The sequence below is a fragment of the Hemicordylus capensis genome, chromosome 4, assembly GCF_027244095.1.
Source record: "Hemicordylus capensis ecotype Gifberg chromosome 4, rHemCap1.1.pri, whole genome shotgun sequence".
NCBI classification, from domain to species: domain Eukaryota; kingdom Metazoa; phylum Chordata; class Lepidosauria; order Squamata; family Cordylidae; genus Hemicordylus; species Hemicordylus capensis.
Genome location: NC_069660.1, coordinates 69,711,553 through 69,737,436, shown reverse-complemented (window position 1 = coordinate 69,737,436; position 25,884 = coordinate 69,711,553). Strand labels below are relative to the sequence as shown.

The 25,884-nt window shown below is 45.1% G+C and overlaps 2 protein-coding genes, 1 long non-coding RNA gene and 1 pseudogene across 3 annotated transcripts in view; 2 read left to right on the top strand and 2 right to left on the bottom strand.

Annotated features, from left to right (window-relative positions):
* Positions 1-1,729: 1,729 nt before the first annotated feature.
* KISS1 (KiSS-1 metastasis suppressor) lies at positions 1,730-5,141 on the bottom strand. The gene is made up of 3 exons (XM_053246379.1): positions 5,123-5,141; positions 2,958-3,077; positions 1,730-2,037 (listed from the first exon to the last, which is right to left on the bottom strand). Exons 2-3 carry the CDS (start codon positions 3,058-3,060, stop codon positions 1,742-1,744), a joined length of 399 nt encoding a protein of 132 aa, XP_053102354.1. The 5' UTR covers positions 3,061-3,077; positions 5,123-5,141; the 3' UTR covers positions 1,730-1,741.
* Positions 5,142-12,000: 6,859 nt separating this feature from the next.
* Positions 12,001-12,091, top strand: LOC128325451 (uncharacterized; annotated as a pseudogene).
* A 3,213-nt stretch (positions 12,092-15,304) lies between these two features.
* On the bottom strand, positions 15,305-25,005 carry GOLT1A (golgi transport 1A). Its single transcript, XM_053246378.1, has 5 exons — positions 24,764-25,005; positions 22,476-22,567; positions 21,165-21,343; positions 19,478-19,541; positions 15,305-17,125 (listed from the first exon to the last, which is right to left on the bottom strand). The coding sequence occupies exons 1-5, from the start codon at positions 24,786-24,788 to the stop codon at positions 17,087-17,089; spliced, it is 399 nt and encodes a 132-aa protein (XP_053102353.1). The 5' UTR covers positions 24,789-25,005; the 3' UTR covers positions 15,305-17,086.
* LOC128323378 (uncharacterized) overlaps positions 24,988-25,884 on the top strand; it is a 40,890-nt gene continuing 39,993 nt past the window's right edge. Inside the window, exon 1 of the long non-coding RNA XR_008306237.1 lies at positions 24,988-25,071. This is a non-coding gene — a long non-coding RNA (uncharacterized LOC128323378). The remainder of the gene's footprint in view (positions 25,072-25,884) is intronic.

Genomic DNA, 25,884 nt, shown 5'->3' with positions numbered 1-25,884 from the left:
ATTTTGGTCCCATATGTAAAACAGTGGGCAGGATCCAGTCTAAGTTAGTCATGATGAAGCACCATTGAAATAAATGAGACAAGTGAGTCATGGCTAACTAATTTAAATAGGATTTAGTCATGACTAACTCAGTGTGAATCCTGCTCAGTGCTTTTTAAAAAATGCAGTGTTTCCCTCCAAAGGCAGGCCAGTGAAAGTACTTTCCCCCAGTGGTCTTTTTGAGACTTCCCCTCCCCAAACAAATGTCCAGTTGCTAGAGTCATTTGCACTCAGGTTTATTTAAAGCATGGCAGGAGCGATCAGCTGTACAACGAGGTGTAAAAATACCCCACATCTCCAGATGACATTCTGTTTTATTTACTGCTGTGAAACTCATCCCGGGCTATTTTGACAATTATTTGATGAGTCTCTTGAGTTGTCATTGTGAATCACACCTGTCTGCCTCACCTAGTCCTGGGGCATTACGTGACTTACACCTTAGAGCTTGTCCTCCATACACATGGGGTGTGGGGAAGACAACTGGTCTCTCAGCTGCCCAAAACCCTGGGAAGAATTTTTCGATTACATCTTCCAATGGCCAAACCTACTTTGTGGAAATTAACATCTGTGGCTCAAAGGAAGACTTTGGGGTTGGTATTGTGCTTGCAGCTATGCAAACATAGTAGCTTTCATTCGCTAATTAATGAGCAAGGAAATGGTATTGAAGGGGCACAGTGTTGAGATAGAAGGAAGAGAAAACCTTGAAAGGTAAGAGAGTCTGTATTGAGCCTCTCAGAGATACAACCAAAATACACTTGGATACAATCAGGGGTCTAGTGGAGGGGGGTTGCGCAGGGACAGAACACCTGTACTTCTCGGCTTCTCTGGCTGTTGGGGTGTGCATGGCGATGTGTGCTGTTGTGGAGAGGGCCTGCTGAATTTGCAACTACATCACTGGATACAATGATTAATGAATTTGCAAAGCTCTCTTTGTGCTTCATGATTCTGGGAGCAACTTACCACTTGACCAGGTAATTTTAGTTTTATGAAAGTTCAGAACAGTCTAACAATAATAGCAAAGGTCTAATCCAGACTAAGGTTGCAAGGAATTGAATGTCCTGACCAGGGTGTAGGAAAAGTACATAGCTCTGAAGACAACTGGATCATAACTATTTATTGTGCCTAGTCAAGAAGCTCCTGCTGCAGTTAAGGGACAGAACACAACTACATGTCCTAAAGGGAGGTTACTATAATTTCAGTATGTCTCATCATTTCCTCTTTGTGGGGCTGCACTGGACAATTATTTTGTGCTCTCCAAGGGAAGTAGCTAAAATTCAAAAGTCAAAAAAATCTATCGTTGTTGAAAAAAGTTCACACTGTGACATGTACAGTTTGTTTCTGGTTTACTTGAATGGATACAATACTCAAATTAGTGGAAACAAAGTGTTAGGAGTCAGATGATGATGATGATGATGGTCATTTGGGAAAAGAAGAAACAATGCCAGCTATCTACAAATCTGTACTTTAAAATCAAATGTTTGTTTCTTCCATATACTGAAATTCTAGCATGAGGTATGGTATTTTGACCGTCAAAGAATTAAGTTTCCTAAGCTGTGTGGTATAGTCTTCTATTCCCATGGAGGAGTTAAGGAAGTACCCAACACGTTACGGTGCCACTTGGCACTTTCCTCTCCCTTGCTTCCTCTTCCCGCCCCCTGCAGCGCCCCACCCTCAGCCCCATTGTGGCTGTTCTATGCTTTCATCATTGCAGCTTGGCTTTCGTTGCTTGCCTCTTGCCATATCTTAAGCCGAATGAGTTCCAGTTGTAAGTGGAGAGGTTCTTCTCCCTTTTTTCCAGCAGTGCCCCCTGTGGGACAGAGATCACTTTGCTTCTCACTGGATGCATTCCTTGCCATAACTGCAGTTGGTGCTCCTGCCGCTTACGCAGAACGGGTGGCATGGATTTCAGACCTGCTTTTCCAGAGCTGGATCTCCTTTCTGGACATAGGATGGCATTAGGCCAATAGGTCTGCTTGAGAAAGTTTTTTGAAGACTCACCTGGGGTGGGGGGGTGGAGAGAGAGAGAAAGAGAGAGAGAGAGACTTTTAAGGCCATTTGGAGGCTCATTATGTGGGGAAAGGAAAGGAGCTGGTTATGAAATCAGTTCCTAAGGATTTGCACTATCTTTCCATCAGGAGCTCTTGAAAATAGTGAAGAGCCTGGGAAATACCTTGTTAAAGAGACAAGTACCCCTGCAACACCCCTAAGAAATAGCTATGTGAATGGCAGAATCCACAATGATCTCTGTCACCCAATATATCAGGACAGCATCATCTTCTACTGCACTGGAGAAGGCAATGGTAAATCCCTTCTGTATACTACCAAAAGAAAATCACAGGGCTCTGGGGGTGCCAGGAGTCGAAATGGACTTGATGGCACACTGTACCCTTATCAAAATACTGAAATGACACTCCTGATCCTGGAGAAACTCAGCAGAAGAGTATAAGGAAAGACCCAGTCTAAAGCCCTGGAGAGCTGTAGCCAGTCAATTCTCATTGTTGAGCTGGGTGGACCAATGGCTGGACTCATTAGAAGGCTACTTGCTAGTTTCACCTATATCCAACTTAGAACAATTTCTGGATGTGTGCACTGGGTGTCTGTGAAGCATTTATCATGATTGCCCTTCTCTTGTACGGCCAATTCATGTGGTTACTGATGAATAAAAGTAACCACATGATGAATACAAATTATTAAATTTTTAATAATTGTAAAAACTTGTTTAAATAGTTATTTTATTCTATTGTTTTTATTGTCCTATATTTTAATTTGTGACTTTTAAATATTTTAAAGTTTGTACCCTGCCTAGAGATTTCTATATCAGGCGGTATAAAAACATAATTGATAAATAAATAATTAGATAAATAAATGATAGCTTTCACCTTAAGACAAGCACTATCAGAATTGACCCTACTTAGTACCTTCATGCCAGGGGCCTGTCAGAGGGAAATAGCTGTCTGCAGGTTCTCCAAACTGAGCTCTGAAGAAGAACAGGAGCAGCACCATGGCATCGAACAGATTCATCCTGGGCTGGAATGGACCTGAAATAACAGATAAAAGAGAGGAAATAATGCTGGAGGAAAAGCCATTCACTTGGACCCTTTTTACACATGACACTGAAACGTGCCTTAGACTCCTACTGCTGCTCCTGATGCCCCCTGTGATGCCCCCTGTGATGAAGGTTGTGGCATCAGGGGCAGCAAAGGGAAAGGGGGTTGATGAAAATCATTCCCCTGGAGGCTTTACAGACAGGGCTTCTGCCCCAAATCTCCTTCATAAGAGAGTGTGTGCATTCACTAACCAGCCAAACTTACTCCAAAGTCCCTTCAAGACCCTTAGACCCACTCCACACACAAGTTGGGCTTTGTCTTGCAAATTCTAGCTTATCTCGAGGTATTTCTGGGTCTTTAAAATGCTGGTTTTAAGCTAATTTTTCTGAAAATGCCAGAGCAAATAGGGAGAGGCACTGATGTAGAATCATTAGCATGATGAGAGGGATACTCTCTTTAGAAATGTAGATATAGCTCTTTAGTAATCCCCCCCCCTTGGCTAGAAGGAAAACACAGAGGCATGCCATGTGAACGTGTAAAAACCAAAACCAAGGGGAGGGGCCGGGATGTCGATGTGTCTTCGCTCAACATGCATGAAGCCATGTGCAAATAACTCTCTGCTAACTGAGCAAAAGAGGCACCTTTTAGAAGTGGTGGTTCTCTTTATTTAGCAGGGGGAGAGCAACTGGCCCTATCCATCCCCAGCACAGCACATTCGTATTGTACTCATATTCCTTTGGGTGTGGAAACATTCTTATTCAAACACAATATTAGCATGTGAGGAGTCGTTATCATCATCTATTAATCACAGAACTATAGGTTTCTGTACAGCTGGGGACAATTGCCCTAAACTTCCGCAGAGGAAATTCTGAGGGTCAGAGATCGGTTGTTGAGCATCTAAATTAACAAAGCCAGGATGAGTAATTAGACTGATGATGATTACATTGTTGGAAGAATCCTCTCCACCACTGGGTTGCATCAATCTCAAGGAGCAATGTAAATCCATCTTCAGGATAATTACATCAGGCTTTCAAAGTTCTTTGCCATTGCAAATGATCCCCCCCCCCTTTTGGTATCCATAACTACTTTTTAGGTTTGTGTTAATTGGGGTATTATTGTATTTATTCCATTATTTTAATAGAAAAGAGATTGTGGGCTGCTTGCTGATATCAACTGTGGCCTTTTCATTTTGTTTCCTGCCCATTCGAGCCATCAAATGCGTTTTCTAAGAATAAGCCCCAGGAAAATGATTCAAGTCACTAAAGAAGTTGATGCATTAGACTGTTCTCCCTAATAACATTGGTCTGATCAGAACCAATTCATGTCTGACTGCAAAAGAAACAGGCATATGGGCAGCAGGGCCGTCCATAGGGTGGGCGGCCAGGGCAATTGCCCCGATCCCTGCGCTGGCACAGGCCCCACTCTTGGCACACTGCAGTGCAGCCTGCCCACCTCTCTCCCCCAGTCCCAGCCACTTATCTTTCCCTGCAGCCACTCTTTTGTATCTCTGTGCAGCTTGAAAGATTCCCAGGCAAGCTCTCTCCCCACCTCTCAGCTGTTCAGCTGGTGGGCAGGGCTTCCAGAGAGGCCTTCATGAAGGCCTCACAGAAGCCTGAAGCTGAGGAAGGAAGCAGGCAGGAGGTAGGAAGGCAGGCAGGGAGTGTCCAGCACCAGAGCTCTCTGCAGACCCTCTGCCCTGCCCAGCAGGGGCGTAACTATAATAGGGCAAGGGAAGACAATTGTCTGGGGGCCCACTGCCTTGGGCCCCCCCAGAGGCAAGTCACATGACTGACTTCCCCAGCTGCGCACCCGCTCAGGCTTCCTTCAGTTGTATTCATCCTCCAAATTGATGTGAGTGTTAAGACCCGGAGCTACCAGAACAGCTTGTCTTTCTCTAGTACCATTAAATGACTTGTATCATCCACAATTTACAAAACTTTAAAAAAAATAATCTAGGATGATGTTCTATTGTGGCACATAGGAGATATATAGATAGATAGAGATAGAGATAGATATTTTACTATGCTTTTTGTTACCACTATTAGCCTCATTTAAGATTTCTTTACTTCATGAGCTGAGCTTTAGTGAAGGGGGGGCCTTTTATAATCTTGTCTCTGGGCCCACTTCAACCACTGGCGGAGCGGGACCGTCAGCAGCCTGTGTGCAGCCGCTGCCGCAGCCCCACTGACCCCGCCCCCACTTCTGATGTCAGATGCTGGGGCTAGCCACACCCCCAAGTCTGACATCAGATGCGGGGGCGTGGTCTGGCTGAATGGAACTTTGAGGCTCCGTTCGGCTGACTCAGTTGCACTTTAACTGCCACGCAGCCCCTTTGGCAGTTAAACAAAGGCTGGCGCTGTGTTCACAGCGCAGCCCAGGAGCGGCTCTTCCAGGGAAGAGCCACTCCTGGGCTGCATTGCGAAGGCAGCACCAGTCTTTTAGCTCATGAAGGGGCCTTTGCAGGGAAGAGCTGCTCCTGGCTGGCAGCCTTAATTGAGCTCCAGAAGGGGCTGCGCGGCCCCCGCTCGGGAGCTAAACTACCGCCCCCGCGTCTGACATCAGATGTCGAGGGCGTGGAGGGACCACTCTCGCAGCCCCTGATTGGTCAGTGGCCCGGGTTCTTTGAACTCGTTGGCCCAATAGTGGCTCTGCCCCTGATTCCAACCTTGCTATCCCTCTGCTGCCCAGCCTTAGTAATGGAGGTATGATGTGGTTTCCTTTTTGTGGTTATCCCCCCACCGCTTGAATATTTAGGGATTGGCTTACCATAGGGTTTTCGTATTGAGCAGAGATGTAGTGCAGGGTGGGAGGAATATGCATATTTAAATTGAAGTGGATTGGACAAATTGTTGGTGTGTTTTTTTTTAATTTAAAAAACCCCATCCCAAATATCCTATACATGGCTTGTTTCGTGGCAGAAAATTACAGAAATGTCTGGAACTGAAGCCCGCCCCTTAGACCATTATTCCACCCCCATATGGAAGAATCTGCCCTTTGCCTTCATAAAAAAGGGTAAAACACCCCCTTTCCATCTCGGTGCTCCTCACCAGGGTAGACTGGGTTTTGTACCCAGGCTTATAGTGAGGTAGAAGGACATGAGTGCGCCCTTCTACCCCACAACCTAGTCGTATGAAAGCATTCATAGAGCTGGGAGCAAAGCGCACCCAGCAGCATGGAAATCTCCCCAATGCACTGCACTCCCCATGTGGTGCATTGTGGGATGTGGGAGGCTGCAGCCTGCTTTCCCCCCACCCCCTCACTACTTGTGAATCGCTCGCATATCGATTGTGTGGACATGTGGCAGGAACAATCTCAGAATAGCAAGTTTCATGTGCGGGAAGGTAGGTTGTGTATTGCCTTCCACCCCACTTCCCCCTCCTTACCAGGAACAGTCATGTGAACAACATTATGGTCTGCTTAGGACTTTCCCCCACAATTAGCTTGTGATTGCCTTGAGCACTTGATTGGAGAATGCTTAGGGGTGTGCATGAACCAGAACTTGTGGTTCAGTTCGAATTTGAATTGAATTACAATAGCAATGCAAATGGCCTCTGGGCATTTGTGGAGGCTGCAACCATGCCACTGCTGCATGGGCAGATTGGTAAATTCAGATTACCACATGCTTGGGCAGTGCCCATGTCGGGGGCTGGCACCAACAGCCTCGCCAGCCAGTGAGGACTTTACATAACTTTTCTCACCACCAACCTGGCTCCCTTCAATGTCGAACTGGTCTGCTTGAACCAGGCTTGTTTCAGTTTGATCACGGACCCAACCAGCCCTAGTTCAGTCTGCAATCAAGCCACTGAACCAGCCCAGTTTGATGTGAACTGATTCGACATTGAATGGTTCATGCACACCCCTAATAGTGCTTGTGGCATAAGGGATCATAACAAAGGGACATATCCTTGACTTCCAAAGTGATTATCTGCTTTTGACATTTTAAATAATTCATACCAGGGTGGACATTTTAATAGGGTGCTACTAACCCCCCAAGTATTTCTCCCTTTTCCTGTAGCAATGCCCTGCCATAAGGAACCTTTCATTTGTTTTAATTGCAGATTGTGTGCCTGAGCAAAGAACACCACCACCACCATGTTATTTGCATTTATACAGTACTTTACAATATTCTAAAAACACATCAGATACACTATTTCATTAATCCTTACAACAGCCCTGTAAGAAAGATTGCTATCATTATCCCTCACATAGCAGATGGGGATCTGAGAGATAGAGATGTGCCTAATGTCCTATCAAGTTCAAGGTTGGAGTTAGATTTGAACCTGGAATGTTCTGTTTTGCACTTTGAGCCACTACATGCACCAGCTCCCATGGCATCTAGCCACTTTTAATGAGAATGAACAGACTTCTTCCCCCAGCTCCACCCCATAGCACACTTCTCACCCATCCAGTAAGGCGCCTAGCCATTCAATTCACTTGCGGCACCAGTGAAAGGTTTCAACTTGAGCGCCTGGCATGCCAAGGAGAGAAGTGCTTCTACTTCTCCAGCAAAATTAGCGATCCAGGCTAACTCCTCTCCACCTCTGTCCTGTTACTTTGCTGCAATGTTGCAACCACAGAACATTAATATTAGCCAAAAAAAGTGTGAATCTACATTAAACCCCATAGGTCCTTGTAGACTTTGAGACACAAAAGCAACAACAACAACAACAACAACAACAACAATACCTGTCTGACTGTATAAACAAGAAATAATAATAAATAAAAACAAGTCAAAATAATCAACATAGCAATACCAGGGGATAGCAGAATAGAAGAAAAAGAAATAGAAAAAAATCACAAAATACAAAGCTCTACAAATTGAAATTGAAAGGCTGTGGCAGAAAAAGACCAAAATAATCCCAGTGGTAATTGGCGCCCTGGGTGCAGTTCCAAAAGACCTTGAAGAGCACCTCAACAGGGGCCACAGAAATCACCATCAGCCAATTACAAAAAGCAACTTTACTGGGAACAGCCTATATCTTGCGACGATATCTATAATAACCAACAGTATTGATGATAAAATTCAGCCATCCCAGGTCCTTGGGAAGGACTCGATGTCTGGATAAAAACAAACCAGTCAATAACACCTGTCTGACTGTGTAAACAAGAAATAATAATAATGTATACTGGCCACCATACAATGCATTGAAAAGTCAGGCATTGCCACAGCTCCTACTGCAGTAATCTTTGAATGTCTATGGATCACAAAGGGAGAGAGCAGAAGGAGAATAAATTGTGGGAGTTCCCAGTCTCTGCCCATTTGGCATTAACTGGTGGGAAGAGAGGGTTTGGTTCAGAGGGCATGACTTCCAAAACAGATGTCTGGTTTGGCACTTTGCTGTGATCAGTCATCCTCCATGCCTGCAGAGTTTGATGAACTGATTATGCTTGCTGTCAGCCCCTACTACACTGAACAAGCTTGAGAGTAGAGAGGATAGATCCTGTTCAGTTACATTTACTTTCAGGTGATTAGGTTGGAAACAGGCAGTAGATTTATTTTATTTTATTTTATTTTATTTTATTTATTTATTTTGCGAGGGGCAGGGGCAGAGAATTGAAGGTGGTTTGAAAGCAGGATTGCTGGCTGCTCATGGTGTAGAGCCTCACCCCATTTTCACCTGGGCACTTTCCAGATTAGACCCTGCAATGGGGTCATGTCATATCTCAGAAGTGTACTTCAACATTTCCTGCGTTGTGACACCGCAGTCCCCACGTGGACTGCAGGGTACCGTTCATATTTTCAATGCCTTGTTTAGAATTTAATCACTGCGATATAGAGCTAGGACATCATATATCTGGCATAAGAAAGTTGTTGGTTTTTCGAGTTGTTAGTTTCTGCGAGACTGCTCCCCCAGCTATTTACATTTTGAATGCAACTTGCCTGAATGGAGGCATTTTGCTGTTGTTGAGCAGCTAGTCTGGAAAGTGCCCTGGAGCTTTCCCAGACAGCATGGCTTTACTGTGGGTTTACTGTAAGGCTTTTATGCGAGTTTGAAGCTGCCAAAAAAAATGGGGGGAAACCTGACACAAAAAGTGGACTTTTCTTTACCCCAGATATAAATCGGGCTACATTCTAACCCCCTTTGGTATGTTTCCCAGACTATGGGAAACACCTATATTGGGCAGCAGCAATATAGGAAGATGCTGAAAGGCATCATCTCAAACTGTGCAGGAGGAGATGGCAGTGGTATTCTACCAAAGACAACTGCAGGGCTCTGTGGGCACCAGGAGTTGAAATCAACTTGATGGCACACTTTACCTTTACATTCTAACACACAGTGAAAAACCCGAATTGTGTGTGAAGTGCTCCCTGGTAGCTCACAGGGACTTTGGGGGTAAATCTGGACAAAATGTGGACGCACCCTCTCCATTCCGGAGATGTGGGCTAAAAGCCGGGTGTGGAAAACTCCCTGGTAAATAGGTTTTGCAGGTTTTTATATTGTTTCAAAGTCCTGCAAAACCTCTTTGACCAGAGGCAAGAATGGGACCAAAAAAAATTGAGTATATAACTGTGTATAACATGTATATAACATTGTATATAACATGGGAAGTGATGTGTCTCTCAAACTAGTTCAACTCTCAGAACAACTGGCTCATATATTGTGCAGAGAAATGTGAGTGGTTGGAGCACCTCTCGTGCTGCTACATGTGTGTAAATACTCAGGGCTGTCCTTAGGGCATGGCAAGCAGGGCGACTGCCCCGGGCCCCACTCTTTTAACCCCCATTAGAATTAACTTCAAGGGAGCCCCGCACTGGCTGATTTGCCCCGGGCCCCGCACCACGCTAGGGCTCTCTAAGGACAGTCCTGTAAATACTATTGGGACTGGTGAAGAGCAGACCCATTCTGACTAAAGTTGTGCAAATGCAGTTGTGTAATGCAGCAGCCTTTATTTCCAATGGGTGTCATGCAACTGCATTTGCACAACTTTAAGCTGGAATTGAACTGCTGTGTTCCACAACAGCTCTGATGATGGTTACACCCATGCAGCAGTTTAGGAGGTGTTCCAACCACCTATGCTTCACTGCACAGTATGTCAGTGACTATAATTGTTTTCAGCTTTAAGCTGACCATTTGGTAGTCCTGTCTGTACACTAGTTACTTCTAGGCGGAGTTTTCTATCAGGAATACTCATTGGTACAGGCAGTTTTGGAGAGCGCTCACCTGATGTTCTCTACTCCTGTGAAACACCAGCTTCTTTTGAGAGATTTTTTTCTCTGACCTGAAATCTTTTGGAGGGAAACCTGAGCAACAAGGAATGCCGTAGATGGGGCACTATGTAGAATATTATCATACAGTTTAAATGCAGATAGGCAAAACGATGTCATTTAAAAAGCAACACACTTCTTTCAGAATGAAAACAATAGAGAGCGATGCAGCACAAGCCTTTGCATGTTTCGTCAAAAGAGCTGCAGTCTTAGGCTGCAGTCCTATCCACACTTACCTGGAACTCAGTGGGGCTTGTCTCTGAGTAGACACGCGTAGGACTGCAATCAGTCTTGCCCTCTACAGACCTTGATCCTTTCCCAGATGTGGTTGTCAAGTTACTGCAGGCACCTCACCTTTTCTGCTGCTTCCGTTTGGTCTTTTGCAAAGCAATGGCACAGCTCCTCTTCAGAGTTCAGGTCTCTCTCAAGTACAGAATTCCCCTCTGTTTTATTGTATGCTCTGCTGGTGACATCAGCAAAGCTGGACCCACCTCCATCTTTCATCTTTTAATCCCTGTCCCTAGATGTGTCTACTTCAGGAAGAGCAGCAGAACTCTTTCTCTTGATCACTGAATGGGGCAAATGTGCTTTATTGCTCTCTTAACCGGGCAAAAAAAAAAAAAAAATCTCTTTCCTTTCCAGCTTGAACCAAATTGGTGTAAATTGGCAAGCTTTCTATCAGCTCCAGTAGATTACCAAAAGCAGGAGTGTAGCAAGGTTGGAGAGGGCCTTGAGACAGGGAACCAAGATGAGCCCCTAGCCCTGTCCCACCTTCTTTCCCTCCCTGAAAAGATATGAAAAAAACCAACACTCTTGGAATGCTCTTTCTCTCGCTCCTATGCAAATAATATCACACATTCCCCACATATGCAGTTTCACACACATGCTTGCACACACACATTATCCTGGCTCAGAAGCATTTCAAACACCTCTCTCTCTCTCTATTTCTCTTAGACGTATCTGTTGCTAACCCCATGTGTGGCAGCTCTCATGAGAGTTTGCGCGCAGCTGCCTGGATAGCAACAGGGATGGGGAGAGGAAACAGCTATGGCAGCCGGCAGCGGGCCAGTGGGTGGGTGGCGGCGGCGGCGGGGAGCTAGTGGGCCAGCCAGAGGGTGGGAGTGAGGAGGTGGCCTGGAAGTGGAGGTGGGAGGAGGCAGTCAGCTGGTGGGGCAGCTGGTGGGAGGGCAAGTGGCCAGGTGGCTGGCTGGCCGGTGGGGAAAGTAAGCACCGGTAGGTGAGCGGGCAGGAAACGGCCGTGGTGGCCAGCGGGTGTCAGGGGGGAGAAAATGGCTGCAGCAAACTAGAGGCGCAGATGCTCTGTGCCTGGCCCAGCTAGTATATACTTCTTACAGTTACCTCATATATTCATACAATATCAGCAGTGAAGAACAAAGAGCGAGCTGTCAACCTGCCGGTGGTGGACCCCCTCTCTCCGGAGCCCAGGGACATTTGTCCCCCCACCGCCACTTGTTCCATTTTAGCGACACCCCTGAAGCAGAAACTGTGCCACCTCCTTCTTGTGCTGATGTTCAAACTTTTTTCCCTTCATACTTTCCTTGTGTATAAGCATTCCTTCTGCACTGTTCTCTCTCCCTTCTCTTGTTTAGGTAGATTTTGCCTAGCTTTCCTTAAGGAAGGTTGATGTTGGCATCTCCTGATCTGAATTAACCTGACCGAAAATGGACTTATATTGGGGTGAGACTTGTGCTCGCTTTGGTAGCACATATAGTAACATTGGCATGATACAGAGAAGAGTAGCACGGCCCCTGCACACACACAAAAGGGGAAAAATATTGGGGCAAGACTTCAGTCTCCTCACAGCAAATCTCTTGCATTGGAATGAAAGAAGCCATAGATTCACAGGGCCAAAAGAGGCATTGCCCATTTCGTTTATTTATTTATTGTTCAATTTGTATGATGCCTTTCATAAGGCAACCCAAGGCAGTTTACAAAAGTTAAAATACAATCAAATTCCATAAAAAAATCGCATTTAAAACCTTAAAATCAGTTAAACAGTAAAAACCATAAAGAACACACACACACACACACACACACACACACACACCGCTATTGACCTTATGACACCCTTTCCCCAGAAGCCTCCAGGGTGATTGCTAGGTACTTAAAAGATTTAGGACCCAGACCCATAGCCCTCCTTTCAATAATTAAATTCACCCAAGAATAATTACATTTTTGTTAAAGTCTCTAATATTACAATACAGCACCTATGAAGATGGAAGCAGCAGAGAGCTTGGCAGTGTAGGGGAAGAATGGCAGTTCAGTCTCCAAACAGCAGAGCAAAACCAGTTTGGTGAGAAAGCAGCAAAGTAAGAGGTCTTAGATAGTTCTTTAGTATTGAAGAACTACAACAATTTATTTAAAGAAAAGGTTACAAATGGATGTGAAAAAGCCTGCAGCTTAATTTCAGTTGTAGCTCATGGCTGAAGAGAGAGACAAAAACAAACAGTCATTATAGGGCAGGAAAGTCCCTCTTGCAGATGGGAAGCCTGAGGCACTGGGGTTTGCCTGATAAAGGCAGGATCCAAATAGGGACAGTCAGCCTCTTGGCCTCTGCACTACTCCATTCTCCAAGTTATAAAATAAGAAGTTGAGTTCTTTAGCCTGCCTACTTTCCTTTTACTATAATCTTAATTGATCATTATCATCTTCACAAAAATTGAGGAACCTCAAACGTTTGCACGCCTGCCATCTTGAACTGGGATGGGTGACATCATCACAAACTACACCATTAAGGTGTCTCTACGACTGTACCAAATTTGGTTCAAATCAGGCGGTTCACAAATTAGCCCATTGCTGCCTCCAATATGTCCACCATATTGAATTGAGCTGGATGACATTATCACAAACCACACCACTGAGATGTCCCCCTGTGCCCCTGCAACTGTACTAAGTTTGATTCAAATACATTCAGGCATTACTAAGTTGATAGGAGATGATGGACTCTCTCTCTTTCTCTCCTTACTTTCCAAGCTTTTGAGGTGATGTGAGAGATTCTTCCTGTTACATAAGAACAGCCCTGCTGGATCAGGCCCAAGGCCTATCCAGTCCAGCATCATGTTTCAAACAGTGGCCCACCAGATGCCCCTGAGGAGACCATAGGCAAGAGGTATGTGCTTGCCCTCTCTCCTGCTGCTGCTCCCCTGCAACTGGCACAGAGAGGCATCATGCCTCTGAGGCTGGAGGTGGCCCACAGCCACCAGACTAGTAGCCATTGATAGACCTGTCCTCCATGAATTTTTCTAATTCCCCTTTAAAGCCATCCAGGCTGGTGGCCATTACCACATCCCATGGCAAAGAATTCTCCACTTATTAATTATGTGCTGTGTGAAAAAGTACTTCCTCTTGTTGGATCTAAATTTTCCAACCTTCAGTTTCACTGGGTGACCCCTGGTTCTAGTGTTGTGACAGAGGGAGAAAAATTTCTCTCTGTCCACCCTCTCCACTCCATGCATAATTATATACACCACGATCATGTCTCCCCTTAGCCTAGCCACATAAGGAAGGTGCTTCAGGCCCCTGATCATCTTGGCCCTCTTCTGTACCTTTTCCAGTTCTACAATATTCTTCCTAAGATATGGTGACCAAAGCTGTACTCAGTACTCCAGATGTGGCCACACCATAGATTTATGCATTATAATATTAGCATTTTTATTTTCAATCACCTTCCTAATGATTCCTAGCATGGAATTAGCCTTTTTCACCGCTGCTGCTTACTGAGTCGACACTTTCAATGAGCTGTCCACCATGTCCTCAAGATCTCTCTCCTGGTCAGTCACTGACAGCTCAAATCCCATCATCATATGGCATGGAAGTTAAGATGGGCACCTTATCAAAGCTCTAAGTTGCAGAACTGTGAACTAAAATGTTAATATGATCAAGGAGCCCTGCTGTTGTTTCTTCATTCATGGCATCCTTTAACCTGGCCAGATACGCCCTTTGGACCAGATTTCCGGGCAGAAGTAGGGATGTGCAGAACCGGTCCGCGGTCCGATGGTTTGGTCCGGGGGTTCGTGGGTTTGTGATTGAACCGAAAACACACACACACACGGTTCTGTCCGGACTGGATCCAGACCGCCGCGGTCCAGTCTGGCAGGTCCGCAAAACTTTTTTTAAAAAAATTTTAAAATAGAAAAAGTAACTACCTGTAGCCCCTTCAGGAGGCTTGCTGTAGCCATGGTGGTGGTGGTGGAGGGTCCGCGTGGGTTCCCTCTCCCCCCACCGGCCTCATCACTGCTGCGGCCAGGTAAACATAGTCTTTTTGGCCCTTTCGGGCCTCCGTAAAAGTGAGCGGCCACCATTTTGGCCATCGTGCACATGCACAAATGCCCTCTGCCTAAGGCCTCACAGAGGGCATTTGCACATGTGCACAGCGGCCAAAATGGTGGCCGCTCACTTTTATGGAGGCCCAAAGGGCCCAAAAGACTATGTTTACCTGGCTGCGGCAGTGATGAGGGAGGCTGGCGGGGGGTGGGTGGAGGGAGAGAGAAACTGTGCGGATCCCCCTGCAGCTACAGCAAGCCCCCTGAAGGGGCTACAGATAGTTACTTTTTTACTTTAATTTTTTTTAAAAAGTTCACAGACCGGTCCGGAACCAGACAGGACCGGGGGGGGGGGGGAGGTTCGATGGCGGCCGTACCGAATTCGCCTGGTTCCATTTGCGGCCGGTCCGGCCACAAACCGAACCAGGCCAGATGATTCCATGCACACCACTAGGCAGAAGTCCAGCCCTCCACACCACCTGGGGCCCTCAAAATTCTCATTAAATGTCAAGGGGGTCATTTGCATGCAAGTCCTAGGGCATGGATGCAGAAGGTTCCAAGTTCCCTCCCTGGCTTCTCCAAGAGAGGGCTGAGAGAGATTCCTGCCTGCAACCTTGGAAAAGCCACTGCCAGTCTGTGAAGACAATACTGAGCTAGATGAAGCAATGGTCTGATTCAGTATATGGCAGCTTCCTATGTTCCTCGAACATCAAGATAGTGGCAAGACCTTTTAATAAAAATCATTTATTTTATATAATTAAACATCTCTATGTTGGGTTAAATACAAAATAGAAAAATAGTTTCATGGTGGATCAACTGGTATTCTTCTCTTAAAAATACACTATTTCAAATGACAAACTAAAAAAATGGTATTTTGAAAAATTCACACACCCTCAACAATCTTGTTAGGCAGAAATTTTAGAAATAGATATCCAAATTAACAGCTCTCATTTATATTATTTTCTCTTCCAGCCAAATTGCAAGCAATTCTGTGGTTGAATTTGCCTGAAAAGGCAAGACAAGTTGCACAAGAATCCCAACAAAGTATTTCTTTGAACTGGAGCTTTAAAAAATCATTTCAGTGACAGTTAAACTCTGTTCAGGTGTGATTCAACTCATGGACACTGTAGCCCAGCACAGCATCCATAACAGCATGCCTCTAAGTCCGACAAACTGTACCTGTATGCGGTGTCTGCCTGTATTCAGACAAACTGGTGTTCCTGATCTGGTTGGAATCTTTTTCCGAGTACATTTGTTTCCTCAGACAAACACTGCACTTGGGTACAATGTGGGGGTGGGGTTTCAATACCGGGGAGGGGCTTACAAGCACGCTTTCATGTCCATGAAGCATGGCTAAACAGGGCTTTAGTCTCTGCAGTTTCAAATTTTCAAGATGTGATTGCTTCATAGGTAGGGTCTAGACATTCCAGAGTTGGAATGAGGTGATGGAATGATGAGATGGTAACACTTCTTACTACAGATGGGGGGATACCACTTTCAGTGCTCCCTGATTAAAAAAAAATAAAAATCCCTGCCAATAGAAAACAGTACATAAGGGATAAAAGCAGAGCCTGCTGTTCCAGGTTTTCTATTAACACGGAGTCTTTTTGCAGATTGTGTAGCGCTTCAAAGACCCACAGAACATGTTTGACCAGAGGTGTCAAGAGGCAACAGAAATAAGTGTGTGCACCATGTCAGTATGTTGGGGGAAAAAAGACTGGGGTACTTTGCTTACCGAAGTTTGGAAGGTAAAGATCCCATCTGATGTTTCTTGTTGGGAACAATCTAACAATTAAGTCCCTAAATGTGTGTTTGTCTCCAGGAAGCTCTGGTGATATGTGAAGCCAAGTTCATTTACTGATGTTTCCTATTCATACCTTGATGTAAAAGCTCCGGTGTGGTCACCTGTGGAAGTGCATGATAGGGATGTGCTCGGCGTCCGAATCGTAGCACAATCCCTTTAAAACTGAGGGCTTCCACAGCCCCTTTAACATGGAGGAGAGCAGGTCCATCCCTGCTCTTCCTCCACTTGCCACCATTAGTCCCCCCAGCTGTCAGTGTGCGCCAGCAGCGCTCTCCCAAAACTGCCCCCATGTGGTGCTGGCACACACATGGCCTCCGTGCATGCGTAGTGGTCATTTGCATGGCCAGCATGGTTGCTGTGGAATCCCTCAGTTTTAAAGGGATTGTGCTGCGATTCGGATGCTGAATCGCATTTCGAGCACATCTCTAATGTACGAGGCTACTGGTGTAAGGACTGGCAACATGTGAAACCTGTAGGTGGGCCCTCAGCCTTTGTGTAATTGTAACTGTTCATGCAGTCAATATCCCTCTGCAAGTCCTCCTGGGCCACGAGCCTGATACGCCCTCTGCATGCTCTGACCGGCAATCACACGTGGGTTTTTTAACAAATGACTCAAGGCTCAGTGAAGACTATGGGCTGTTCATTTCAAAGGTCTGTTTGCTTGTAGGAAGTGAAGCTGTCTCTGGCTGCAGGGCACTCATCCAAGCTACACTATGGAGGTGGTTTCTCCAAGTTTCTGGAACAGCTGAAACAAGAAGTCATTCTTACGACTAACTCTTTAAGGAACGACGCTGTGGTTCAAAACAATGACCCGGGCAAGAACAATGTAAACCAAATCAGGTAAATAGTAAAATTTGTAAGATGCCGTCAATAACAGCTATACTTTTACAGCTAAAGTTGCAGCAGAAGCCCTGTTCACACATTATGTTCAATACTTGTCCTATAAGTGTACAGTGTACACAGTTATAGATCTGTAAGCAGGTACAGTTATTCACACAATATGTTGAACACAGGTAGAGCTGTCCACTTCCTGTCTGTAGCCTACACAGAAGGGCCTGTACCCAGTTTCACTTTTAAAATGAACTCAGGTACAGCCATGAACACAAAAAACATGTATGAATGTGCACACATCTGTACACTCGTACAACATACTGTCTGATTAGGGCTAGAGTGTTCAAACCAATATGAAAACTTCCATCCATTTGAATTGACCTGGGCAACATGCTTTGTTTAATGAAGAGGATTATTTGGTGAGCCTGGCTCTGTATCCATTAGAAAAGGCTTTCAACTGTAATTAGACAGTATCTTTGTCTCCACTAGCATGATCACCATCTGGGTGCTTTCCAGATTAGACCCTGCAGTGAGGTCACGGCGAATCTCTGAAGTGTGCTTCCACACTTCCTGTGTTGTGACACCACAGTCCCTATGCTGACAGCAGGGTGCTGTTCACATTTCTGATGCCTTATTTCAGATTTAATCACTGCAATTTATTGATAAAACATTGTCTGTTCAGAATAAAAAGGTTGCTGTTTGGGGGGGTTGTTAGTTTTCACAAGACTGCTCCCCCTGCTGGGCACTTTGCTATTTATGTTTTGAATGCGATTTGCCTGAATGGAAGCATTTTGCCATTGTTGAGCAGCTAATCTGGAAAGCACCCAGGAAAGGAAACTAGGTTTAAGCTGAGAGGAAACAGCTCAAGGGACAGGCATATTAAGGGCTGTGGAAGTGTGTCAACAGGGCTAGTTGGTGCCTTTCCAGAACAGGAGTTTCTTGTGCTGGGAGTACTGTACTCATGCAATGGATGTGCAGGATTCAGATGACATGCACTGAACGTTAGACGACTTTCCCTTGTGAAGAAATCTCATTATCTTGATACTCCTACTACAAGTTGCTGAGCAAATTGCACATGTACACAACTAGTGCATACGGCGTAAATATGCATGCTGAACTGAGGATGATGAGTGAGTGAGATGATAGGCACCTATTGGTTATGATCACTGGTGACCAACAACACACTCCACCAATGTCCAAACTATTCTGAAACTAGTTTTTCTAGTTGAAGATTACTTCTAATCTCCAACTGAATGGTTGGAGATTAGAAGTAGGGCCAGCCCTCACAGTCCTATTCCACGGAAATATGCCACACAAATAGGGCTCTGATCTAACTTTTTACAAAAGCTCTTCCATATGCTACCAGAACCAAACATGCCCCCCTCCTCTCCCAAGGCATTGCCTTACATCTTTCATAAACATTTTTCATCCATTCATTAAAAAAACACACAACCTTTTATCTGCTGTACACTCATGGGCTTCGGTTCTGGAATGCACGTAATGTTCTGCATTGTATGTGTATTGTACAATTTGGTTTTCATTGGATTTTTAAATTATTTCTTTGCTATGGTCTATGACTAATGCAAATAAAATTCCACCCATCATTCTAAAATCTACATAGCATTATATTTAAGCCAGAAAAGAATTATATTAATTAATTACATTATTATATTATATTTATGCTAGAACGGAAGCTGGAAAGGATTCTACGGTCAAACTACATGTTGTGATAAATGCCCTGTATGGGTGTTTTGTTTTTGATTTTTAAAACTAAATACCAAGTGGTGGCTGATCAGGATCTGGACTATGGCATGGGGGGGGGGGTGTTTCACTCTTTTTTTACTCTGCTCTGCAGCCCAAACAGATATATTCCCCAAAACCTCTATTAGCCCTGAGAAGGAGGTGTCCTTTGGCACCAATGGAAACTTCCTTCCTGGGCTAATAGTAGTTTTAGGGGTGTGATTCTCATTGAGAGCAGATTGGGAGAGGGTGAAATTAAATATACCATCTCCATGTGCTGCAGTACTGGATTGTTCTCTAGTCCCCTATTCCTGTGGCTAGTTGTTTTTTAAAAGCCACATGCACAGGACCAAACTAGGCATTTAACATAACATGTAATTTGACCTTTAGTTTACAAAAACTGAATATCTAAAACTTTATACCTTTACTGGAAGGCTATTTCACTGATACCTTCCTAAGTTCAAACCACCTAGCTAGGGTCTTCCTTTTTCCCTTGGAAAATATGAGATACCAAAGCGTGCTTTACCTTGCTCAAAAATGGGATATTCACCAAAGATCCCAGGAACCCAAAGGCAATTGGGAAAAAATTCCTGCAGATAAAGAAAGGCTTTGTTAGTCACTGCTGAAAATTATCATCTGGAAAGGAAGTGGCCCACCAGATGCTGCTGGAAGCCTACAGGCAGGAGTTGAGGGCATGCCCTCTCCTGCTTTTACTCACCTGCTACTGGTACTCAGAGGCATCCTGCCTTTGAGGCTGGAGGTGACCCACAGCCCTCCGACTAGTAGCTGATGATAGACCTCTCCTCCACGAAGTTATCCAAACCCCTCTTAAAGCCATCCAGGTTGTTGGCTGTCACCACATCTTGTGGCAGAGAATTCCACAAGTTGATTATGTGTTGGGTGAAAAAGTACTTCCGTTTGTTGGTCCTAGATTTCCCAGCAATCAATTTCATGGGATGACCCCTGGTTCTAGTGTTATGTGAGAGGGAGAAGAATTTATCTCTATCTACTTTCTCCACACCATGCATGATTTTATAGACCTCTATCATGTCTTCCTGTAGTCGTCTTCTTTCTAAACTAAATAGCTCCAGGTGTTGTAGCCTTGCCTCATAAGAAAGGTGCTCTAGGCCCCTGATAATCTTGGTTGCCCTCTTCTGCACCATTTCCAATTATCTAGTTATCATCTGGAACTAGATGTGATGACATTTATTCTATGTGTTTAAACATAGAACCTCCCCAGTCCAGGGATGCAGCTCTCTCCCAATAAGCGTTTAATTTTGAGGAGTTCCCCCCTCAGTTACTGAACTCCATCTGCCAAACCTAATGACCCATATTGTCATTCCTTCCCACCAAAAGTGTCTTTCCTCACCCCACAATTTAAGTGAGGAGCTGCTCCTCAAGCTTAGCCTCTGTCTGCACCCCTTCCCCAGTCACATAGATGATATGGTGACTCAATCTTAAAGCAAATGGGTGGGTGAGGAGAGTTGGACCCTCTCCGTTCACCCCTGATTGCCTGAACAGGTTTTTTTCTCCAGCTGCTTTCCCAGAGAGCAGGCTTTACCCACAGGTTTACTGTGAGTTCAAAGTTGCTCCCCAAAAACTGATATAAAGATGATATTCCCATGATCAGTAGAAAGCGGGCTAAGAGAACCTAGCTCGCTTTCTACTGATGGTCGAAATCACCAGGCTTGCGGGCGGTGTTAGATCCAGGCCAGCGGGAGTTAGATCCAGGCCAGTGCTGCATTAAAGGCAGGGAGAGCCACTTCTGGCCACACTGCGAATGCAGCGCTGGCCATCCAACTCCCAAACAGGGCCACACAGCCCCATTTGGGAGCTAGATCGGGGCCAGCGTTGAGTTTGCAATGCAGCCAGAAGCGGCTCTCCCTGCCTTTAAGGCAGGGAAGAGCTGCTCCTGGCCGCTCTGCAAATGCAGCACCGGCCATTTAACTCCTAGAATCTACTTGAGCTACATGGCCCTGCTCGGGAGCGAAACCAGCACCCCCTGCATCTGATGTCAGACACGGGGGATGTGTCAGGGCCACGAGGCGCGGCGGCCTGGGTTCTTTTAACCTGTTTGCCCAATGGTGGCTATGCCCCTGGTTCACTATCCAAGTCTGGATTCAGGAGTGGGTAGCCCCAGCGTTGGCCTGGCCCTGATGTTTCTGTTTAAACCATTTCTCATAGAAGCCGTGAAGCTTTAGTTAATTCATCACCTGAAGAGGTTAATGAAACCGTAGGTCTCCAGAAGCATGCCCAGGATGGGCCACTTAAGCAGGACAATGAGTATCCCTCCCAGAAAGAAACTGGTTCCCATAAGCTTCTGCTTCTGGAAAAAGAAACCAACAGTTCTTCGCAGTCCAATGATAATGGCCAGGCCAGACAAGAACAGGATCTGAAGAGGATAAGAAGAACCCTTAAGGTGATATCACAGGCAGTCTATACAATATATTCTCTCAGGGGTGTTTGGTATAAAGGCCAATCGTCTATGCAGAGAGTTGGATTAGATTAACTTTATATCCTCCTCAATAATACTGCAACTTTTTCATTGCAGCGGGGGGAAATAATAAAGGTTCTCCTGTTTCTTTGCCTAGCAAGAATTCGTCCTCCTCTCTGTTGACATAGGAAGCTCCTGAGCATGTGTTATCCTTGCACATCACCTTTAGCTAATTTAATATTCCATATTCCTCCTCTTGCTTCATGCACTGTTTATTGGATAGTCTCCACAGTGTATACACTTGAATTCTGCAATGATCTATGACTACTACTAAAGAATATTTATATGCCTCTTTCCAACAAAAGTTCCCAAGTGGTTTACATAGAGATTACATAGAGTCCTCAAAAGGGCTCAGAATTTTCTCATGTGATCACTTTAGGGGGGATATGGCAGTTCAGTCCCCAAATAGCAGAGCAAAACCAGTTTGGTGAGAAAGCAGCCAAGCAAGAGGTCTTGAGACAGTTCTTTAGTATTGAAGAATTACAAGAGCCCCTGGTGGCGCAGTGGTAAAAAACTGCCACCCTGTAACCAGAAGGTTACAAGTTCGATCCTGACCAGGGGCTCAAGGTTGACTCAGCCTTCCATCCTTCCGAGGTCGGTAAAATGAGTACCCAGAATGTTGGGGGCAATATGCTAAATCATTGTAAACCGCTTAGAGAGCTCAGGCTACAGAGCGTATATAAATGTAAGTGCTATTGCTATTGCTATTGCTAAGGGTTTATTTAAAGAAAAGGTTACAAACAAATGTGAAACAGCCTGTAGCTTAATTTCAGCTGTAGCTGATTGCTGAAGAAAGAGACCAAAACAAACAGCCATCTCTGGAGACACAAAATGGAGACTAACACTGGAAGAACAAAGGGGGGGGAGGCGTCCAGCACTTTTATCCATGACCCTAACCCGCCCCCCAGTGTTCACTATGGGACATTGCAGCTGGGAGCTGATGCTTCCAGGCGCTTAGCTCCAACTATCACAACATACAAGCTCATAACCTGTCCTGGGAAGAAACATCTGGTGCTTTAGAGGAACTTACATTTCCAAAGGCCAGAAGCACTGCGTCCATGTACAAGAGCACTCCAAAAAGGAGGAAAAACATCCCAAAGCCCACGAGACCCACACCAATCTCTGTAACAGATGAAATGGATATAATTAGAATCACAATAATCTGAAGGGTTACCCTAGTCAGGGAAACAAGGACCACTTGGGACGAGTTCAACTGCTAAACACGGCGGCGGCAGAGAAAGAGAAGGCTTCTGCTTTGTATGTCATAAGCTGCATTCCCCATAAAGTCTTTAGAGCAGTCGTTCTTAGCATGGGGTTCATCAGATGTTTCTGAACTACAACTTCCCAGCATCCCCAGCCACAATTGTGCTGCTAAGAACTACTGCTTTAGACTGTAGGCTGGCTTGTCTACTCATTTGTTAGCCAGATCAATGGCTAATTGTTCTGGGGAGCTAGTTGTTGTTTCTAAAACAGATCTAATGGCTGATAGATCACCCTGGAAGGGGAAATCATAGGAGTCTCATAACTAGGCATGCATCTTTCACTTTCTGGGAGGAATTGATATGAGAGTGTGAGATGGCCCTTCCTTCCCCTACCAGCCAGGTGCAGTGCATGAATGCTCAGTTAAAAGAAACAGCACTTTTAGGCTAGATGTGTAAGAGAGAGAGAGACTTAAGTTTTGGAGAGTCTGGAACAGAGAAGATGATCAGGAACTGAATCACTTTAGGGAGCAGGATTTGCTCTCTGGAGAACTGTTGTAACCTGTTCCTGCTTGGAGGAGTGCTGCACAGGATAACATGAATGATTGCAGCACCCTCTGTGTACCATCTATGCCCCTGTAAGCACTGCCAACAGCATTGCAAACCAGGGCAGTTCCACTCATTGTAAAGTTGTGCAAATGCAGTTGTGTGACATGGTGCCCATTGGAAACGGGTGTTGCACAACTTTACGATTGAACAGAACTACAATGACTATGTCAATGAATTTTCCAGACAAAATCCTCAAAATGGTTCAGATAGATAGATAGATAGTTTCCTGTTCTCCAAAAGGCTCACAGTCTAAAAGAGGCAAAGACACCAGCAACAGTCACTGGAGAAATGCTGGGCTGGATAGGGCCAGGTGCTTCCCCCACTGCTAAATATAAGAGAATAACAACTTTAAAAGGTGCCTCTTTTAAACTGCCCTGTTCCACAACACTGTCAGCCATGTTTACATATACACAGGGATAAGGGGTGGTGCTGTAATCACACGTATCAACCTGCATGGTATATGAACTGCTATTTTTATCCCCCCCCCTTTACAAAGTGGGATCTGTCCATCCATTTCTCAAGTTCAGGTATGACTCCATTATTCAGAACCAGCTGAATGTTTTTCTCAGTGGGCATTAGGTGACTTCCAAAATTGCTAACCTAATTTATAGCCAGGGATGAGACCAGTAAGTAACTGAGAGGACTAAGTGTGCTTAACAGAAAGGCTAGGAAGCTGCCTCAAGTGTCTAAAAGGTGCCTCTGATGATCAGTACAGGATGGCTGTTTTGATGGCACTTGTCTCTCCCTCCTCAGCCTGTGGCACGTACTTTTGCATTAGAATTGTTGCATTCCTGTACGAGAATTAATGGACAAATGTGAGTGGATCTAAAATAAGAAGTGAAAGCTAGTTAGGCTTTGGGGGCTCTTCTACGTTGCCTGGCTATAATACAAAATAATAGAAGTTGTGTCACAAAATGAAGATTTTTTTTTTTTAATCCTGGTGTTGTCACCCTTGAGTAGGAACAACAGAGACATTACAGTAATTATTGGCACTCATGGGAGGATTCCTCTGGGTAAGGCAGGGCTAGATAGTGAGCAGGTGTCCAACACAAAGCTATGCCGGTGTTATACAAGCCCTGCTCCCATTACAGCTCTAGCTTCAGCCCCTGTTGTTTGAAGTGTAGAGGCTGCTGATGCCTCACAGGTGTGACCATGCAGCACCCCCTGATGGCCTTTCCTAGGGACACACTACCTGTTGGGTTGATGCACACTACCAGGTGCTGGTGGTGTATGACTGTCAGAAATTATACTGGAAACATCTGGCTCTTGTCCTCTGGGCACAGAAGCAAAGATGTTAGTTTAGTTCTCTGCCCAAGGGCACATTCTGTAATCTGCAGGGTTTTTTTTTTTTTTTTTAATGACAGCAATGGTGCCAGAACCTAAAAAAGTAGATGAGTTGGCAAAGAGAAATCCTGTTTAGACCTAATTACTCTTTCTTAGTTAACCTGACACTGCTGCTATATAAATAAGTAACCCCTGCCTCTAGGCTAGGGGACATGTTCATACTCACTCTGGAGTTCTGTGATCTCCATCATCTTCGTTGCTGTATGGGGGGGTTCTAGATATTCACGTGTATGTCAGGATAGGGAGGGGTGAGAAGGATGCTGACGCTTCCACATAATCCCCAGCCAGTGAACCTTGGAAAGGCCTTTAGCCCTTTCTACGTCACCCTGCAAATCATTAACCTCTCACAGGAGTGAAGATTTCCCTTCAAGTTACCAGCCTGTCATGATGGAGTCTCTCCAGATGAGGGTGTTCCACTGTAGTGGCTGGCGTACTGTGTTCTCCTGGATCTGAAACATGAAGCTCACACATTTGGTAAGCAGTGCATCATATGTGTCTATCAGGAGGAAAAGGGTCACATTGGGCCATACTGCAAGGGATGTCTTCACAGAAGAGACTTTACTGATGGTAGTTCATGCACTTCCCAAAAGTGCTGATATACAACTTCTGATGCTGGCTAATATTCTGTCTTTCTTTAGTCTGAGGACTGTTTCCAATCATGCTTTCCTGCTTGTAAAGGGACCCATGTGAAGGGAAGTATCTGGCAAATGGCTACGCATGCACATTTTATAGAAAACTAGGAATGTGCTTAGAGGACAGGGTGGAAACCTGTGCATGCTGGAATCTGGGAGTTTGTACCAGATGCGTGACTCAGGTATGCACATCTGCTCATTGTCATATTACATAGCACCTTACCGACCACCACTCTAGTTTCATACAAGCATTCTCTGTTTGCCTCAGAAAAACGTTTCCCTCTGGTGCAATTTTTTCAGAATGTGCTTCTGTAGTGCACAAGACTATTCCTGTCCACAGAATGCATGGGCCAGTTCTCATGTAAACTGGCAGCAGAGAAATCCCATCATAATAGGAGGCTAATTAAGTGGCTGGGGCATGATGCATGTCTGAGTCACAGGATTTATTTCCGTAAGGCACAAGGAGATACCTATGTTGCCTATTGGTGCCTGGCTGATAGCTAAGGACACTCAGGCAGGGGGACCATTGGCAGCAAGTGAATCATCCCGTACACTTGAAATATGAAGAAGTGTTATTTCATACTCCATTTCTGATGTAAACATCTATTTCTTTTCAAGTGTTTGTGGGCATGTTATATATTCATCTTTCGTATGT